This window comes from Plodia interpunctella, chromosome 1 (genome assembly GCF_027563975.2).
Source record: "Plodia interpunctella isolate USDA-ARS_2022_Savannah chromosome 1, ilPloInte3.2, whole genome shotgun sequence".
Classification (NCBI taxonomy): domain Eukaryota; kingdom Metazoa; phylum Arthropoda; class Insecta; order Lepidoptera; family Pyralidae; genus Plodia; species Plodia interpunctella.
Genome location: NC_071294.1, coordinates 7,890,397 through 7,902,801, shown reverse-complemented (window position 1 = coordinate 7,902,801; position 12,405 = coordinate 7,890,397). Strand labels below are relative to the sequence as shown.

General features: G+C 34.0%; 2 protein-coding genes across 4 annotated transcripts; one reads left to right on the top strand and one right to left on the bottom strand.

The window, feature by feature from the left end:
• The first annotated feature begins 766 nt into the window (after positions 1 to 766).
• eIF4A (eukaryotic translation initiation factor 4A) lies at positions 767 to 6,878 on the top strand. Of its 2 annotated transcripts, XR_008405545.2 has the most exons (8): positions 767 to 1,030; positions 1,468 to 1,843; positions 1,928 to 2,142; positions 2,310 to 2,457; positions 2,655 to 2,786; positions 5,439 to 5,662; positions 5,838 to 6,045; positions 6,502 to 6,878. XR_008405545.2 is itself a non-coding variant. In XM_053758456.2 (7 exons), the coding sequence occupies exons 1-7, from the start codon at positions 1,008 to 1,010 to the stop codon at positions 5,980 to 5,982; spliced, it is 1,263 nt and encodes a 420-aa protein (XP_053614431.1). In that variant the 5' UTR covers positions 767 to 1,007; the 3' UTR covers positions 5,983 to 6,396. The 2 variants fall into 2 exon arrangements, 1 of the variants encoding a protein (XP_053614431.1); XM_053758456.2 differs by lacking the exon at positions 6,502 to 6,878 and having other exon boundaries at positions 5,838 to 6,396.
• A 696-nt stretch (positions 6,879 to 7,574) lies between these two features.
• LOC128677401 (uncharacterized protein) lies at positions 7,575 to 11,692 on the bottom strand. Of its 2 annotated transcripts, none has more exons than XM_053758243.1 (2): positions 11,445 to 11,692; positions 7,575 to 8,996 (listed from the first exon to the last, which is right to left on the bottom strand). In XM_053758243.1, the coding sequence occupies exons 1-2, from the start codon at positions 11,527 to 11,529 to the stop codon at positions 7,738 to 7,740; spliced, it is 1,344 nt and encodes a 447-aa protein (XP_053614218.1). In that variant the 5' UTR covers positions 11,530 to 11,692; the 3' UTR covers positions 7,575 to 7,737. The 2 variants fall into 2 exon arrangements, with proteins under 2 accessions (XP_053614218.1, XP_053614305.1); XM_053758330.2 differs by lacking the exon at positions 11,445 to 11,692 and adding an exon at positions 9,067 to 9,306.
• Positions 11,693 to 12,405: the final 713 nt, after the last annotated feature.

The following is a 12,405-nucleotide window of genomic DNA, read 5'->3' as shown; positions in this document are numbered from 1 at the left end:
ACAAGATAATTTTTCAGAAACAAAATACAATACCGTAATTATAACCTCATACTTTTGTAAACTAACAAACATCCAAATATTTTCATGATGTGATGAATAGGGAGTATTACTGCACATTTATCCCGCCAGAGTTCAGCACTGTATGTTAGGTACACAAAAGCTTTGCCGCCTTTTGCTATGTCGATTAAAACATTTATTTTAGAGTACTTTATTAATCCTTTCATTATGTAAGCATTCGTTTGTGAAAATATACAACAATGTAGCATATTCGGGTACCGAAGTATTGGGAAAAATCATTTTCTATAAGATAAAAATCTTCGAAAATTATGGGATACGCCTCACGCTGTAAAATTTTAGAGCAAGTAAGAAGCTCGGAACCCTTCACACGTGTAGACTTATTATAATATGGACTTCATACAGGTAAGATCTTCAGTCAAAATCAAGTTTATATCAAGTGTATGACTACAGTTGACCAAATAATGCAGAACGTAACCTAAAATGGTGTTATTATTTTCAGGATAACACTAAATCCTTCCTTTTTTCTTTAAACTCGCACCACGATTGCGTAAAAGATATTTTTGGTTGTAAATCTGCAACAATATTGAAAATTGGTAGTTTTTGCCTCTATTGGCAATGTTTGTGTACTTTAGTTGTACCAGTAGCGCCACCTGCGCTGAGCTTTGCGTAATAGATATTGCGAAGAATAGAACGAAACTATTATTTTATAATATTTGGAACGCAACTCAACGTTGCCAACGTAAGAATAAATTTGACGGATGCTATTTCCGGTGCTATAACTCCCAATAATTTTATTATTCCACTTCTCTTGTGAATAGTGATTATATCATTTAATTAATATTATTAAAAATAATCAAACAAAATAATAATTATTTTGTCAATATTTACTTGTTTTATCTCAGTTTTGTTAAAAATTGATACAAATAAGCTTTTGTTAAACTTAACTTGACCTTGCTAGTTCTTTTCCGTTCAGCTACCGCGATTGGAACATGTCTTATTCACCTGAAAGAAGGTAAGCCGGAATTCTGTATTATTTTATGCTTGAATTCGTGTATGTAATTGAGAGAACTTACATCTTTTTGCGAGGAATCAATCAGATGCAAATGTATCACTCAATTAGCTGTAAAAATGCTTACATTACTTCATTTTCATTGTCGCCGATTGCCAACATGGCGCTGGTAGAATTTAACAAGTTGAGCATAGCGCACGTGTTAAATTTAGTGTGGCATTTTTTTGTAAGACATTAATATGTTCTTTATTTTCATGATGTGTTTTCCGTGCCATTTCATAATGTGAACATGCTCGTCTATTAATGTTTTATAATTTATCTAAATGCCATTTTGACAGCAGCGACTCCTGTAGTCGTTTTTAAATTGTTTTATGCCATTTTTAGCTATTGATCGAATTTCAGTTGTGCTCTGATATTTATATTATTCACATCGTTTACAGACAAGAAGATTGGCCGGAGGATTCCAAAAATGGGCCTAAGGATCAAGGAAACTATGACGGCCCTCCGGGTATGGATCCCCAAGGAGCACTCGATACAAACTGGCATCAAGTCGTGGAAAGCTTTGATGACATGAATTTGAAAGAAGAATTGCTGAGAGGAATTTATGCTTATGGCTTTGAAAAGCCATCAGCTATTCAGCAGCGCGCCATTATGCCGTGTATCCAAGGTCGCGACGTTATAGCTCAAGCCCAGTCTGGAACTGGAAAGACAGCTACTTTCTCTATTTCTATTTTGCAACAAATAGACACTAGTATTCGTGAATGCCAGGCATTGATTCTGGCTCCAACCAGAGAGTTGGCCCAACAAATTCAAAAGGTAAATTTTGTAAGGTTATTTTTTGAAAATGAATGTATAACTTCACTGATGGGAATTCTTTTATGTGATTGGTTTTATTTTTAGGTGGTAATAGCTCTTGGTGACCACTTAAATGCTAAATGTCATGCTTGTATTGGAGGCACCAATGTGCGTGAGGATATCCGCCAACTGGAAAGTGGTGTTCATGTGGTTGTGGGTACTCCAGGCCGTGTGTATGACATGATAACTCGTCGTGCTCTACGTGCTAATACCATCAAGCTCTTTGTGCTTGATGAAGCTGATGAGATGTTATCCAGGGGGTGAGTCTTCCCAATTTTTACCTATTCATCACTTGCGATCATAAAAAATAGTGTTACTAAGGATAATTTTTATGTTGAAAACAGATAACTTGTTTTGGTTATGATATTTTATTATTATGGTATGTATTTAGTTTTTTCCATGGTGGCTAATAACTAGTTATTTTCAGTTTCAAAGATCAAATCCATGATGTATTCAAGATGCTCTCTGCTGATGTTCAAGTCATTTTACTCTCGGCTACTATGCCAGATGATGTGTTGGAAGTTTCACGCTGCTTCATGAGAGATCCTGTGCGCATTCTTGTCCAGAAAGAAGAGGTAATTAATCTTATGAAGAAATGTAATGTCTGTTATATTTATGCTGATATTAACTACTAATTAATGTGTTCTTTCATAAATTAGGCCTTACTTAAACATTTACCTAAATACTGTATTTCTGTAAAATATTGGGCAAATTTTACATTGATCAATCTTTACTCAACACACCTTTATGTTTAACTTTTTTATATTTTCAGCTTACTCTGGAAGGGATTAAACAATTCTTTATTGCTATTGAAATGGAAGAGTGGAAATTGGAGACACTTTGTGATTTATATGATACCCTGTCAATTGCGCAGGCTGTCATTTTCTGCAACACCCGTCGCAAGGTAAGCCCAATAATCATAACTAATATGGTAAATGTGTAAGTTTGTTACCTCTTCACACTCTATCTACACAACCAAATTTTGAAATTGCATACATGTAGTTTGAGGTGTGGACAAGGACAGGGTGGGTGGGTACCTTTCACCATGGCAAAATAACTATTCCTGTGGGAAATATTAAGTTATTCCAGGTTATATTCTACATGACCAAATTTCATAACATTCTGTCCAGTAAATTTCCTGTGAATTAATAATATAGTATGATTTGTAGCAGGGCAAATTTCACTGTTCTGATATTTTAATACTAGTACATGATTTCAATTAAATCAGAATTGATTTGTCAGCTATTTCACATCAACATAACATTTGAAATTTTTAAATTTTAGAAGCATATGTTCTTTTCTGAACTGAATTCATGTAAGTAAAGCTGATTGCCTAGTATCTTGGCAATAAAGATCTGGTTTGGTGAAAAAATTTTTGTTTACTGTATGATAATAGAGAATGCTATTATTGCTCATTGCCATACTGCCATACTACTTTATTTAATTAATTAAATTATTAATTTTTTTAAAATGTAATACGAAAACTAGCCTTACTTGTGGCATTGAAAATATTATGTACTACTTTATGAACCGGTGCATATGCGCCAGTCTAACAATTGTTTATCTGTTATATCTCGATTTTCCACAGTTAATGGGTTAAATTCAGTAAATTTTGGTTAATGTGCCTATATCTGAGCTTACTTGATGTTCATAAGGTTATTAGACATATTAGAAAGGAAACATTATATGATCTTACCACTTTATCAGTGAACTTGCTGATGTTATATTAGTCATCATAAAATGCCTTGGTTAAATGTTCTTGGAATTATTAAATCATGACAACTCAATCTTTATAAAGATAAATAATAGACTAATTAACTAATAAAATAATTCTTTTACCGCGTATTCAAGACTGGTAAAATGTATTTATTACTATGATTCAAATTCGTATATTTTGTAACTTTAGTTCCATTCCCCCTTTCTCGCTACGGTTTTCGCCATGTGTTCCGTTCCTAAACTTGTCCTGTCCCGTTTCCTGCAAATTGTCCCATGTCATCTCCCGCAATGTGCCCCATCCCATTTCCTGCTACGTGTCCCACTTTCGCGTCTCGTAACGCGTGCCGAATATTTTATGAACCTCTCTTCAACCCATATTTCACCCCTAAAGGGATGTAATTTCCAAAATCTAATTAATGCATTATTTTTTACCAACTACAAATTAAAAATTTTATGTGTCTCACTTCAAAAATGACGATGTTTCATAGAAATTTGCAACCCCTTCTTTACTCCTATAGGGAAGTAATTTTCAAAATCGAATTAATGCATTATTTTTTTTTACCAACTACAAATTTAATTCTTAAAATTTCATGTGTCTCATTTCAAAAATGACAAAGTTTCATGCAAATTGGCAACCCCCTTAATTTATTATTTCACCCCCTTAGGGATGGAATTACGAAATCCTTCCTGCCAAATTTCACTTTCATGAACTCAGTAGTTTTCGAGATTTCGTGATAGGTGTGTGTTTTTCGCTTTTATAGGTACCTAGCATAGCCTTAAAAAAATCCATTGCAAATAACATTTGCTTTTATAATGTGTTCGTTTACATAAACATAAAACAATTTAAAATATACAAAACTTATTCGAAGTGGTCTCCAATGGCTGCAATACAGTCCTTTAAACGTTGAGGCCAGTTATCAATAGAAGCACGCACTCTTCCTTGTGAAAATTCTTCATTGTCAATCGTATGGATTGTTTTAGGGACTCCAAATTATCATGGCGTTTAGAGCAAGCCATTCTCTCTAAAATTGACCATAAATCATAATCCAGCGGATTAAGATCGGGACGGGAAACGACTGCCAGTCAGTCTTCAGCTCGTCAAAGTCGAAAACGTTCGATTCCAACCAAGACTGCGTGGACCGAGATAACCATCTTCTCAAAAAATTGTATCTTGATGCACTCGTGCCGATATTTTGATATTTTTTCACAAAAGTATGGCTCAGTCACTCCATAGCTTTAGCCCCACCAAACCATCACTGAAGTCGATAATGACCACGATGAACTTTGGGAGGCTTTATTAGAGCTTTGAGCATAAATGCTGTCATTTGTTTGTTAAAATGTTGCTCAATTGTAAAAATTTTCTCATCCATAAACAATTTTTTTCTGTGACCTCCCTTTGCGTACCGCTTCTGTAGTTGTTTCGATTTTACCACGCTATTCTTTTTTATTGGCGCCAAAATAAGAAAAAGATTAAAAGACAATGAATGAAAAATCATATAAAAATGGATTCCAAATTCAAATGTAATATTTTGTTTCTTTTTAATTGTAACAGTATTTTTGACCAGACTAGTATACATATATAGTACTAGACTAGTATACATATATAGATAAAAATTTTAGTTCTAATTTTTATTTTTGGACAATCTATTTTGTGGTAGTAAATATGGAACTTAGGTACTTAATGATAACAGAGTGTTAACAGCCCCATAATTAATTGATCAACCCACTGCTGAGCATAATATCTTAATAGCCTTTTTTTTAAGCCAACCATCTCTACGACCTGTGTCTTTGCTGATATTGTTTATCCATCTCAAATTAACAATGTATATTTGTCTTTCAGGTGGACTGGCTTACTGAGTCAATGCATGAGCGTGACTTCACCGTGTCTGCTATGCACGGTGACATGGACCAACGCGAGCGTGAGGTGATCATGAGGCAGTTCCGTACTGGATCTTCTCGTGTTCTGATCACCACGGACTTGCTTGCGCGTGGTATTGACGTGCAGCAAGTCTCTTGCGTCATCAACTATGATCTACCAACTAACCGCGAAAACTACATTCACAGGTAAGAGATTTGAGACATAATTAATTCAATTTATTGTGCTAGATTTAGACGTAAGTTACCACAGTAAGTATAACATAATGAAGCTACTTGTCACTTGTCTTTATAAGTGAAATCAGAGAGATATATTCTGCATTTAATTATGAAATTATGTTGATAATTAATTCCTTTATTACAGAATCGGAAGAGGAGGTCGTTTCGGCCGTAAAGGAATTGCTATCAACTTCGTGACTGAAGCTGATAAGAGAGCATTGAAGGATATTGAGGAGTTCTACCATACAACTATTACGGAAATGCCCAGCGATGTGGCTAACCTCATCTGAGGAGCCTGCGCTTCCTGGTTTATACTTTGTGTCCTGCGTTCTATCTATTGCGATATTTATAAGGTGTGTGTATTAGGGGATATCTCCTAATTACCGCTGTGCCGATTTTTTTATTGGAACTCATTTTATTTGGACCGATATATTTCGTTTTAGTTTAATTAATGAATACATTATACTATAATAGACGTATCAATATAAGTTTAATATACATAGTTAGGTGTAAGACCGGCTCGGCCGGATGGCCCCCGTTCCGCGCAGGCTCCTCTGCCGCCTGCAGAGGGGTCTCATCGGGTACTGGAGAGGCTATTTCAATCACAAAAGTACTAGAAGAAAACAATGTATTGTAACACTTTCCAGTTGTACATAATATGGTAACTGTTTTTGTAATACGCTAAATAAATATAATGAAATAATCTTAATTGTATTGTTATTGATATACGAATTCTAGCACTCCATTCCCGATCGGAACCTTAATTTCTTTAATACTTTTATTGAACTTGAATAAATTTTGTTTTACAGAAGATCTACCTGAGCCTGTTGAAACGCACTTTGGACACAACTATGTGGAAATAATAAATCAAAATTTCCTTAATAAGTTACTTTCTTTTGACAGGTCCTTATTGTATCCTGTATTCCCATTTTGCTTTTGCATTTTACTTTTTAAATTTGTTTTCTACATGGTTTATATGTTCATTTCGAATTATTTATATTTTTGGAATAAATTTTGTTCGAAATATTAGTGACTTTTACGAAGCTTGGTAATTAAGGTTCCTATTATACCTACTAGTAAAGATAATATACGTATAGGTACATTTAAAGGGAACTATGTAATTAGTTTTACATTATGTATATCGTACATTTTCAGTATTGATTATTAATAACTTGGTGATCTCTTGTATGTTAATTTTATTTATTTGCCTTAACCAGAACCAAGCTCGTTAGTGTAGGAAATTAACTTATTACATTGTTTTTCAAAATTTAAACCCTGCTCACATATCGCACTATAATCGTAGGGGCTACACTTCGGAGGGAAATTAGAGATTTACCCTATTCCTTTCTGTTCTGGTTTCATCTCTCATCTGTATGAGAAATGAAATTTTACATGATTGAGTACCTGAGAAACATTATTAATTTATCATCATGCTCACTAACATTCACATAGATCGTCGCTACACTTCGGAGGGAAATTAGAGATTTACCCTATTCCTTTCTGTTCTGGTTTCATCTCTCATCTGTACGAGAAATGAAATTTTACATGATTGAGTACCTGAGAAACATTAGTTCACTAACATTCACATAGATCGTCGATTCAAATTTACTTATCTCACTTTGTTACCTACTTTTACTGAACGGATTTTGATGAAATTTAGTTCACTGGTACATAGAATAGAGTAGGTAGGTACTTATTATGCCATAATTCCCATGTGAGTGGAGCTCCCACGCACAGCTATAACATTAGCATTATTAGTAGCAGAAGATATATTTTGCTTGCAAACCTAATATCAAGAGAGTAGAGCCTGGTGTTAGTATTATACCGTATTGGAAATGGTATTTTGTATGTGATGGAAATGTAACTGATAAGTTAACAAGAGTTTTACTTAATCATCAATTAATATTTATTCACTTTAAATAACACCAACACTAATATATACATATTATGTATTATCCTTAAACACTAGCTTAGTATATTAATATCACACTTCTGGTAATGTTCAATTTGATTAAAAAGTAATGGAATACAATTTTTAACAAGTATCATAAAAATGCGAAGAGTAAAATCATTAGGAGAACAGATATAGGAAAAATTATGTATACAGAAACTCGGGGGTGGCATACTGATACCAGAATTGAAGAGTTATCATCATCAAAAGTTAAGCCGTCCTCAGTAGGCACTTCAACAATAACCAATTCATCACTGAAAAAATCTACATCAAACACACACTCTGTTTTATTTATGCAAACTTTTGAATCAGACATGTTTACATATTGGAATGTTGGCTTATAAATATCAAAAATGGAATGGATGTCATTCAAAACAAAATCATTATCACTATAAAAGATATAATAGTAATACCCATCAAGGACTACATCATGTTTCACTTTGAGGGTAGTGGTTTTCTCTAAATAGTTTGTGCTATTGCAAAGAATTGAGTATGGAAAGGCATTTTTGGAATTGCTCATAAGTATGTTATTGCGGTAACACTCATGTAATGTGTTCTCGAAACTGGACACACTGTCCAGTGGGGTGTTTGTTGTTCCATTGAAGGCATTTCCACCATGATGCACTCCAGTGTCCAATACAGTATTAGGATTGTGCACTTTGGTATTTCGTTTTTCTCGTAATTTGAGGTATAGTCTTTTACTAACATCAGTTGAGTTATTCTCGAAAGATACAATTTCATTTTCATTGATGGTATTGTTTTCAATAAAGTCATGTTTTTCTAACCATTCTATATTTTCATTTATATTTTGGTACACTCTCAATTTTGATTTGTCTTTCTTCTCCTTTGGATCTTCTAATGTTACTAAAACATTCCCTTGGCTTCCATCAACTGGATGAGACTTCTTATATTTGTCACCCTCTAATATTCCACAAGTATTTAGTTTTTTCTCACCTTTTACAACTAATATCTTTGCACCTTCATATCGAGAACATGCCTTTAGTTCTACTGTTGCTCCTTTGAAAAGATAAAATCCCCAGTATTCCAAAGTATCATCAGGTAGAGTCATTGATTTTCTCAGTTTAATATGTTTCCTTATTTCAGATAGTTCTGGTCTACCTGTCATTTGGAAAGCATTAAATGTAGAGTTCATTCGTAACGTATGTTTCTCACAGAATATCGAAGATTGACCTTTATGTATCTGAATAACGTCTGAATCTGATATTCGGTACAACACATCAGCGTATTTCATGTTCCTTAGATACAAAGGCAGGACTATGAGTATCGTTGGTAAGACTGCAGTCAGGAAACAAAATGTTATTACTCGTCGAGAACCGTGCATTTTAGCTCCATCTGTAATGAAAAATATGCTAAGCTTTACTTAATACACCAAACTACTTACAAAATGAATGTAATGACTTACAAATTCCAAGCCCAAATTCATAGTCTATAATCTAACATGTATGATATGATATGATTAAAAGTTTGATCTAAATCACGAGACATGATTTTATAATAAGCAAACAAGTTAACAGTTTAATCTATTTTAGGCAGGGCAGAGAATTTATTTCCTTCAATCCATCCTTCCGCCTATATTTGTTTTGACTTTTTTTTGTTTATTCCCTCGTTTCATTGAGGAGGCAAAGGGTACTAGCCCATCCAGCCAAGTCTTGTAAGAACAGTTTGACGTTCGATTTGACTGTAGTGTTGCCATTTGACGGAAAGTGATTCTCCTAAATGGTAGATACCTCTACCGATTTTAGAATTAAATTCAGTAAAAACATACCATGGAATGAGTATACTCCACAGAGTACCTACTAATTCCATGAAACATACTTATTAAAAAAGAAGTCAGGGGGACTTCTTGTCTGTATAAACCATGGAATTAGTAAGTACTCCGTACAACGTAGAACTTACCATGGTAAATCCATGGTATAAATACAACAAAATCAATAACTACCGAACGTATTTTTGTATGGGTTTCACCAATTAGTGTGATTCCTGAGGAAGGTGTTTTTACTATGTTTTACTTTTGTGTAGTTATAACTAAGAGTGCTGCCGTGTCAGGCGTAGGTCAGTTAACTTGAGTTACATGAGTTAGGTGTTATAACTCTGAATCGTAATTAAATGACCTCGTAAACCTATAGAAAAGTATTTTTTCATTTGTTTCTACTTAAATCGATATACGAGACTGTCACCCAATCTCATGTAACAATGATTTTACCACTGTCCATTTTGGCAAAGTACCGTATTTTTACTTACACGACTTAGGTCTGTCAAGATACTCACAGTTATATGAATTAGGCGCGACGAGCGCACGACAATTACACGAGTTCGCCGTGATAGGTAAATTTTGCGCAAAAAATGCCTCTCGCTCCTATTCACCTGAGTCGATATTTATTTTGGTTTATTAAAGTGATTATTAATAACCACTCTTTTTATTTTAAAGAAAAATTCGAACTAGTTCGAAAGACTAACTTTGTAGGACTAAAACTGTAATTTTCTCTGTGTGTCTGTCTGTTTGTTTGCGCATGATTACTTATCTTATTTGGTCTAACTTGAAGAGAAGTGGTGCCAGAAACGAGCACTGTCTGACACGCCTATATCTGGTAACTTACACTTAACTGAGATTAGCAAAATATACATAATTAGACCAGTTTTGGCAAACAGATATATCTTAAAATACAACGCGCGTAAAACAAGAGTTGTATGGAAATCTTGTCACGCCTAACTCAGTTATCGTTAATAACTCAAAGAATAATTAATATTTTATTCTTTTGTATTCTAAAACCTTCCCGATGTTTTTAAGCTTTATACATGTGCACTTATAAAAAATTATAGCAATAATATCTTAATACTTTTACTATAATGACAAAAATCTGTTTAAAACTTTGAACGGCGATTACTCAAAACTAGGTTTCGCGAGATACATGAAATTGGTTTGACACGGCAGAGTGTAAATGTGTTAATATAAAACAAATTATAGAAAACACATATTATAAGATATAGTATAAAGATAAAAGATATTTTATTAGCGAAAACACGTGTAAATTGATACATAAAATCTTAAAACACTTAGATTCAACATGCCTTACCGAATGAAGAATGACAGTAGCCTGCTTATGGTCGGCTAAAACTAGGTTTAGCTTTTACCATTTCGGTTACACCTAGGCCTACATATACCTAGGATTATTTATTTTTAGACTTTGAACCCTGAATGTTATTGTCTGAATGAAGCATTGATTAAAACGTTGTTAAAACGTGGGATAGAAAGGACTGGGAGTTCGAATTCTTCTCATGCCACTAATCGCATTTTATTATGATAAACTACCTTAATCCGAGTTTGGGAAATGGTTTCGCTGGCGTTGGCGTCCTCAAGTAGAAAATAAAAACCCGAACCAGGAGTCTAGATGAGCATAAAATTATTGTACTAACCTATTACTCGTATAAGAAAGGTTTTATAACTAGTTGCCGCTATTAGTTGGATACAAGAAAACAAAGAACATTGTAATGGTAACTACCTATAGGTATGTAGTAACGTAAGTGGTCAAGCCAAACAACAATTTTAATTTGTGGACAATGTCCATTATGATTAAATTAACGCAGATGCGTATAATCACTAGAATTTGGTGTTTGGTTAGAACTTGTGGAAGCGAAGTAAACAAAGATGATTTTATTCCCGCTAGAGTCCTGATTCTTTCATCTCATTATTAACTATATGATTCTAGTTAACTAGGATTAGGTATAAGAAAAACAATGAGAAGTTAGTATCTAGGTATAAATATTTTTTGTACAACTTACCATTTTCCTTATTTTGAACTATTGTGTATTGATAATTAGTATTGTAATATGTACTAGCAGATCTTTGAAACGAGGGTTTACTCATTGTTATTTATTTAGTAGTCACTGAGCTGCACTAATTAAATTTAGAATAACAAACATAATAAAATACTATTGAGTACGCGTTTAGCTGCCGAAAAACATATACTTAAGTAATTTGGTCTCAGCGCTAGACTGATGTATATGTTGGTCACGAGATAAGCTATCGTTTGCGTATCAGTCTGGTTTTGTTATTTACTTTACAATAAATGGTGTAAGTATATGACTGTATGCCGTACTCGTTAATTTAATCATACCTACATAAACATAAATAAAGTGTCAGCCAGAACATTAAGTTGCAATCATAAAGTAGGTAAGTTGAAAATGGTCGGTAATCAAATAAATCCTTATTTAATCCGCAATAATAAAACAAAGTCCTCTGGCGCACGGATTTTATGCATATGATAGTGTGATTCTTGAGGAAGGTTTTGGTGTATAATTTATTATGTTTAACCGGGACGGGCTGCTAGAATGTAATTATTCAGATTAGTTAGACCTCTAGATATACTTAAATTGTTTGTGGCTACGACTGGACAGGTAGGTACGTACATAGGTACTTAAAACCTGCATCGATTTTAACTAATTAGATTCGGTCCAGATCGTAACCGCATAGATACAGGTATAGCTGCATACACAATTGAGTGCAGAGTGCAACCATAAGATGCATGCACCTGATGCACTGCTTCCACAGAGCTTAAGAAAATTGTACGTTGATTTATCCATCCATCTTCGCACATACAAATGAAAGATACAGGGTACCTTTCATCTCGGAAAAAACTATTGTTCCCGGGCACAGTTCCAGGGTGATTTGCGAAAAACCTGTATTCTCTGACACGAGTAGATGGCGATATGGGTATACGTATGCGCTGAGTGAACAGTTAAC